This window comes from Larimichthys crocea, chromosome XII, assembly GCF_000972845.2.
Source record: "Larimichthys crocea isolate SSNF chromosome XII, L_crocea_2.0, whole genome shotgun sequence".
Taxonomy (NCBI): Eukaryota; Metazoa; Chordata; class Actinopteri; family Sciaenidae; genus Larimichthys; species Larimichthys crocea.
The window spans coordinates 2,551,606-2,558,965 of NC_040022.1; the positions used below are offsets into that span (position 1 = coordinate 2,551,606).

General features: G+C 45.0%; 1 protein-coding gene across 1 annotated transcript; it reads left to right on the top strand.

The window, feature by feature from the left end:
- The first annotated feature begins 1,324 nt into the window (after nt 1-1,324).
- Nucleotides 1,325-6,272, top strand: cbx7a (chromobox homolog 7a). Its single transcript, XM_010747210.3, has 6 exons — nt 1,325-1,715; nt 2,923-2,966; nt 3,128-3,193; nt 3,372-3,438; nt 4,112-4,421; nt 4,511-6,272. Exons 1-6 carry the CDS (start codon nt 1,647-1,649, stop codon nt 5,098-5,100), a joined length of 1,146 nt encoding a protein of 381 aa, XP_010745512.2. The 5' UTR covers nt 1,325-1,646; the 3' UTR covers nt 5,101-6,272.
- Nucleotides 6,273-7,360: the final 1,088 nt, after the last annotated feature.

The following is a 7,360-nucleotide window of genomic DNA, read 5'->3' on the forward strand; positions in this document are numbered from 1 at the left end:
CATCATCATCATCATCATCATCATCATCATCATCATCCAGTTTTTCAGTGGTAGCCGTAGAAACAGTTGCCATGACACCCAATGCCCATAAGTGATGCAAGTGTTCCAGGTGCAGAGAGATCGCGGACCGTGTGGAGGGACTGTGTGTGTGTGTGTGTGTGTGTGTGTGTGTGGTTACATTGAGTTTTGCTGTAAACTGATCCACCCCAGCCTCAATGAAAGACAAAAGGAAACTGGCTGCGGGCCTTTTTTCCACAGTAGTCACTTTACCTTCCTGAGTTGCTCCCACCTGGGGGCTGGATGAGTGGATGTTCAGGTAAAAAGTTAGATAAGAGTGTGTGTGTGTGTGTGTGTGTGTGTGTGTGTGTGACCACACCAGCGAACAGAGATTTTATTTAGGACTCTATCCTATGTGATAAATAAATGTTTTGCTGCAACATATCAGCAGTCACTGAGAGCTTTTACATCTCCTCTCTGCAGATATGTTGCTTAGCATTCAGGATGTAAAGACTTTCAGTCAGTGTTTAGTGCTTTAGTTCCATATTTGGATCAAACACGACTGGAGGGGTGGACACATTTCAACCAGAGAAGTGAGAAGCAAGACCTTCATTTCCATTGCAGATCCTGATCTTTGCCGCCTTTTTACTAGTTACATAAAAATACACGAGCTCACGCTCTGTTTAAATGCACAAGCTGGAGTTCAGCGTTTCAGCTGCACAACCTGAGAAAGAGCAGAAAGCCTTTTTAGCGTACGATTGGACATGTTAATATCTTAAAGGAATAGTTTGACATTTTGGGAAATGAGCTCATTCACTTCTGGCAGAGAGTTAAAGCATGCTTCCTCTGTCAATGTCCTCTTCGGTCCTTATCTTCATAGAGGCTGCTGAGCCCGGTTACATTAGCCGCTTGCCCAGCTCCGGTTCTGGCATGACACTCCCCTTCAGTATTCCTCCAACCTCCTCTTCTTCCCGAAAACATTTTCTCCATAAAATATGATCCAGATCCACCAAAATCAGTGAAATGTTTTGTGATAAAGTGTTACGTACTTTTCCCAGGTGATTGTAAAAAGTCACATAGTGTGAGAACAAATTAATGTAGCATTCAAATAATTGACTTCTGTTATTTTACACTGGAAAAGTTACACAATATCACTTTAATTGGATTCCTGGAAACGCTCTGAATGAATGTTCACTCCCCTAACTTTAGTTTCATGTAACCTTGCCGTCCTGACCCCTCCTCCCTCCCTCCCTCTGTCCCTCTTCTGCACTCTGCTCCAATTTGCGTGCGCGGCCTCGTGGAGCACGGGCACGCACACTGGGGGCTCGGCACTATACGCAATGGAAAGGGGGCGCGCCCGACTTAAAGCCGCGCGTTGTGTCCTGTGTTGATGTGTCGCAGATTTTAAAAAGTGAGCGAGGCAGGCAGCTGGAGTTTTGGAGCGAGAGAGAGAGACAGAGAGAGAGAGGAGGGTGAAAGCGCAGAGGCTTCAGCAACCAAAAACAACTCATCACACCGGAGGAAGGAAGGAAGCCACCACTAAGAGCTTTTTACCTCCAGCTTGCTCCTTTTTCAACTATTTTTTATTCTAAATTTCAGCACACATCCAGTTTGTGTCCTATTTGGAGCGTGTGGAGCTGCGCGCAGTGATGGAGCTGTCATCAATAGGAGACCAAGTGTTTGCAGTTGAGTCAATAACAAAGAAGAGAGTGAGAAAGGTAAGAAGGAACACTCGTAACGCACTTCATATAACTTACATAACTTGTTTTCTCCTGGTTTTTATGCCCAAACGGAGCGGCACAAGCTCCGCGTAACATCGTGTCCTCATGCGCAGCGAAACTAGGCTGCGCTGTTTACCAACTATTCACTCAAAGGGGGAGAAAAGGATGAATTCATGTGCCAAAGTTTAACATTTGTTTCTCAAACCAAGTCTCACATCCTGTAACCTTCCCGTGCAGCCGCGCTCAGATGCTGCAGCGTGAACGTGTTTTGAAGGAGCCTACGCAGCTGTAGTAAAATGTTAAAGGGGGGTGTGTATCCCGAAAACGGGTGTACGGATACGAGTGTACGTAAGGGGGAGCTACGCACTTACGATTTAAGTTACGCCAGAGAGCGGAGCAGCGGCGAAACTGCTGCGTAATGTCACTGACTGCTGCGTAATGGTGACCCATTGATTTCCAGTTGTGGAGATCACTACTTATAAATTAAAAACAAGTGCAGCGCGCCTTCATGTGAGCTTATTATAAAGTTTATTATGATATAATAAAAAAATGGACTCCACGCGTCCTCGTAAACAAACACCTCTCCTCCACGTCAGGTGCGTAATAACTGTTTGTTCCCACTCGGGGTGTGATAATTGTTTCAGCCTTGCTTAGGTTTGTTGCGCAACACCACGTTGTTTACATGTTTCCGTGGCCCCACCTATCCGAGCTCAAATAGAAAGAGAGAGAGAGAGAGAGAGAGAGAGAGAAGCCGTGCCGTGCCGTGCCGTGCGTGCCGTGCGTGCATTGTTGAGACCGGGATCGCGTAGCCATGTGCGGTCACGTCACCGCGATTCAGGCGCAAAAAAAAAAAAAAAAAAAAAAAAAAAAAAAGAGGCTGCTGTTTGGAGGCCACCCAGCCCCGCTGTCATTGACGTCATCCCGCAGAAAAACACCGTTTGAAAGGGAGAAAAATGTCCATGACCCTCCTCCTGTCTCCTCCTCTCTCCTCCTCTCCTCACTCACTCCACACTTTAAAGTGACAGTCATCCCTTTTTTTTCCCCTCACACACTCAGAGCTCAGCTTGTTTCTGCATCACACTGGACCAGATTTTGAAAAAAAAAAAAAGCAGGTTGTATGAATGTGCTGCATCTCAGCTAAACCCTCCTCCTCCTCCCTCCTGATCCCTCCTCATCCTCTCTCTCTCTCTCCGTCTCTCCTCAGGGTAATGTGGAGTATCTACTGAAATGGCAGGGATGGCCCCCAAAGTGAGTAATCCTTGAGTCATCATCCAGTGACCTCATCCCTTCGATATATACTCAGTAGCATTTAGGAAACGTGCTCCTTGATCCCTGAGCTGCGTGTCCTGTAAGGATGAATAGTTAATCTGAACGTGTACGTCTGTGTGTGTGTGTTTGTGTGTTGGTAGGTGCAGTACTTGGGAACCAGAGGACAATATTTTGGACCCGCGCCTGGTCCTGGCCTACGAAGAGAAGTGAGTAATCATGGAAAAGTTTTATTTTTTTATGCTTGCAAAGCACTTTTTTTGTGTGTGTTTTCCTTTTGTTCTCTCGCTCACGGTCTGTTTCTCTTTGTCACTTTTGTCCTCTCCCACCTCCTCCCTCTCTCTTTCTCTCTCTCTGTGTTTTTTTTTTTTTATACCTCTCTCCCAGTCAGGAGAAGATCAGAGCTCTGGCCTATCGCAGGAAAGGTCTCAGACCCAGGAGACTCGTCCTGCGGGTAGCGACACTTACCTTTCTTTTTTTGTGTGTGTGTCTCTCTCTCACCTTTGTTTAGGGGTTTGCCATCGGTTTAGTGTTGCACCGATCACTTTAGAAATCTCCCACAAGACGTTAAACTACTTCTTTCAGTGGCTGAGTAGCAGAAGCAGAGATGTGTGTTTCAGCACTAAGAATAGACCAAAATGAAATGCAGCTGAAAGACTTGTTGTGTTTTGGAGCAAGGGGTGTGGTAAAAAAAAGACTCTCTTGTTCTTACAGTGTTATCACTTTCACAACTGCTGCTGCTGGTTACAATGAACAGGGAAGATCAAAACCAAATGACTGAACTTGATTAACATGACAAATGTTTGATGTTTCATTAACAGTGTATAGAAATTAGTACTTTTCCATAAAATATGATCCAGTTTCACCAAAATCAGCGAAATAGTTTTAGTGCCATGAAGCGTTACGTACGTCTCGTGGGTGATCGTACCCGGAGCACAAAGTTACAGTGTGAGAACAGACAGAGACACCGTTCACCTGATTACAAGTCAGAGTGACATCAACATGATTTAAAATCTGTTAGTTTATGGTAGAAAAATACTTTATGTGGGCGGTGGAAAGAACTCACATAGTGTAGCTGTTGTCTCAAAATAAACTCAGTTGACCTCTCACCTTTGTTTGTCCACCAGAACATCTTTGCCATGGACCTCCGCAGTGCCCACAAGGAGAAGCCTCCCCCTCGCTTGCGTCTCTCCCTCACACGTGCCATGAGCACAGATGTGGACCAGGGCGAGCGGGGCAGCATGTACCGCCGCCCAGCCTGGAGGAAGAGCAAGCAGAGGGCATCCAAACGCGGGCCATTGGGACCCTCGCACAAAACCATCCGTCAACTGAGGAAGAAGGACGAGCCCATGGAGGATGACTGGTGCGGCACCAGCGAAGAGGAGAAGCAGGAGTCTGAAAGCGCCGCGGAGGAGAGACGTGAAGACAGTTTATATGGTCGGTTTGTCACGTCAATCACTTTTCATTCAGCAGCCTGGTCGTGACCTTTGACATTTCAAATTTAACAACATTTCTCTCTCTCTCAGGTCCATCAGAGTGCAGCTCTCCACCTTTGCTGGAGCGACAGGACTTAGAGATAGAGGTGGAGGAGAAGGTGGACGCTGAGCTGACAGTGGTAGGCACAGAAACGTGGACAGACAGCGGGACGGTTGAAACAAGACAGAACCAGACATTTGTATGTGACCAATCAAAGGCCGGACCAGGAGATGCGGTTACCGCCAGTGACAGGTCAGATTGGTACAGATCGGGTGAGGAGGAGGAGGAGGAGGAAGAGGAGGAGCAGGAGGAGAAGGCTGTGGAGTCAGTGTCAGAGTGCCCCACGTTAGAGAGCAGCGTTTGTCAGAGCATCAACAACACAACCTCGGTGATAGTGAGCGTTCAGGGGAGCAGCAAGACGGCAGGTGACACCGCCGTCGCCACCGAAGTCTGCTCCGCCGTCTGCTCCGCCGCTGAGGTGTGGAAAGAGGAGGTGCGAGGCGACAATCAGAGCGTTACCACGGCGACGCAGGCAGCAGAGCATCCCGAGAAGGTGATTGTGACGAACGTGACTATCAACTCTCTGACGGTGACTTTTAAAGAAGCCACGGTGGCTGAAGGCTTCTTTAAGGGCTATTGAACGATGACAAAGAGAGACGGAGGGAGCTCAAGATAACCATGATTAGACTTACCACTCATTTTGTACGTGTAAATAGTCGTGTATGTAAGATAATTCAACATGTTTACAAAGCTACACTCATTTCCTACTGAGTTCAATGAAGACATTATTGCCTTTTGAGTAAAAAAAAAAAGAAAAGAAAAAATGAGTGGTAATTTTATCATTGTGGCTCATTTATTAGGTGTGATAGGAAGCCTGAGGCCCCACTAAATGTGCTCATTGCAATCCAGGAGACTAAATGGATCTCAGTGGCAGGTTTCATTCCCGGGGCCGCTGGGTTTTTACAGACAGATGGTGAGACAGTCCAAAAATGTTACAGTACACGTTACTACTTCCATGCAGTTACTTTTTCCAGTCGTCCTCAGTGCTTTTCAGCCACATAGTTTTGGTCTCGCACTCAGATCTGTTCTCCTCGGGCCTGTTTCAGTCGCTCCTCTTTCTTACGAATAACATTTTGTAAAGGTATTGCCCTCTTCTTCTTCTTCCTCTTCTTTTTATTCTGTGTTTTGTTTTTTTCAGTATTTCTCACGAAGCTAACCGCATGCCCTGTCAGTCTGTGCCACACATGCACAAAGCTCTGTCCTGTGGTTTGTTGAAGAGGGTTTATTTCTGTCACAAAAGAAATAAAACAAAGACAGAGAAACCGAGAGAGAGAGAGAGAGAATTAATGCTTTCCGCCGCTTAGATGCCGTTCTGCGTTTCATGGAGGATGGATGCACTAAAAAAAAAGTAAAAAAAAAAAAAAAGTACACAGTTGTGTTTGCCGTCTGTCTGTCTGTCCTTTTACTTTTCAAGTATGAAATGCTGCCTGGTTCTATTTTTGTATTACCAATTGATAGTCCACTCTTTTCACTAGCCTTGTGCATTCCAAAAGAGGCGATATCAGTTGACACTGCCGCCGTTACGCCGTGTAAGGTAATGTGCAAAAAATGGAAGCAAAATGTACATTAGGTCAGACTGTAGTGAGCTATTATTTATTGCATGTCACATGTATAAGCTTAACTAACTTATGTCACTTAAATGTGTCTGAATCAGTCACTCTATGGCAACGATAACTTGTCGAACATGTCTTCTCTCTGAAAATGAATTTTTATTTTGATTGCATTTCCAATAAATATGTACAAAAACAAAAACAGCTGAGCGTGTTTATCATGTTGTGTCACAATATGGATTTAAATTTACACATATTATGGATAAGGGTGAAGAGATGAAGGTTGATGGTTTAAAGGATGAGGTATGAATGGATTGTTGATTGATGGAGGAGTTTGGCTGGTGGCGAAGAGATGGGAAGAAACCAGGAGAGAGTCGAGACTCTGAGTGGAGGAACTGTCTCCTCAAAAACTTTTTAAAACACATTTCATTGGTTTTAAACAGGAACAAATACAAAGTAACAAAACCCACCATCCAGAAGAGCCAAAATACATCCAGAGGTTGAAAATAATGATCCTATTATCCCATTTTAATAATAAATAATGAACATAAAACCAAGAAAGCCACATCGCATGAGCTGAGAGTCTTATCCCACTCAGAAAAACTTCCTCCTTGCAGTGTTGTACTCTTTATTTAAAGGTGCTCTGATTCTGTTTTGCGGTCAACAGCGCCCCCAAATCTCAGAGCTACTTCTTGACTGTCAACACACAGAAGGGACGCAACCAAAGCACGGAGAGCATCTTTAAAGTCTAACTTTACTGAAGCAGATACAGAGTGAGCGATAAAATGAGGTTAAGATATGAGCATACAACTGTAATATGTAAGAGCATAATTACAAAGAAGTCAGAGTGTTTCAGGTGAAAGGTCAGAGATCCTCACACACACACACACACAAACTATTTCAGAGTCTGAGATAAGAAAGAAACATTAACACACACTCATACAGTTTCTGCCCTGTACCTGTTGTGATCAGGGGGTTCAGTTATTTCTCCCATCACAGTCCAGAAACATGCACTTAACAGGTCAACTGGTGACTCAAAATTTCCCGTAGATGTGGATGTGAGTGTGAATGGATGTAATGCATCGTGCTTCTCGCCCTGAGGTCAGCTTGGATAGGCTCCAGCCTCATCATGACTCTGATAAGGGTAAGCAGTTACAGAAAATAGAGGGAAGTCCTTCCCATGAAGAGGGATCTACGTAGAAAAACTCACTCCACAAACTAAAATGTATTTTATTTAAGACAAGACACAGTTTGCTACTTAAACTCTTGGCTGGAAACAAGTCAGTTTCC

Coding starts and splice junctions, on each gene's coding strand:
- cbx7a (XM_010747210.3), top strand. CDS start 1,647: ATGGAGCTGTCATCAATAGGAGACCAAGTGTTTGCAGTTGAGTCAATA. Junction 3,194..3,371: donor GTCCTGGCCTACGAAGAGAA/GTGAGTAATCAT, acceptor CCTCTCTCCCAG/TCAGGAGAAGATCAGAGCTC. Junction 4,422..4,510: donor ACGTGAAGACAGTTTATATG/GTCGGTTTGTCA, acceptor TCTCTCTCTCAG/GTCCATCAGAGTGCAGCTCT.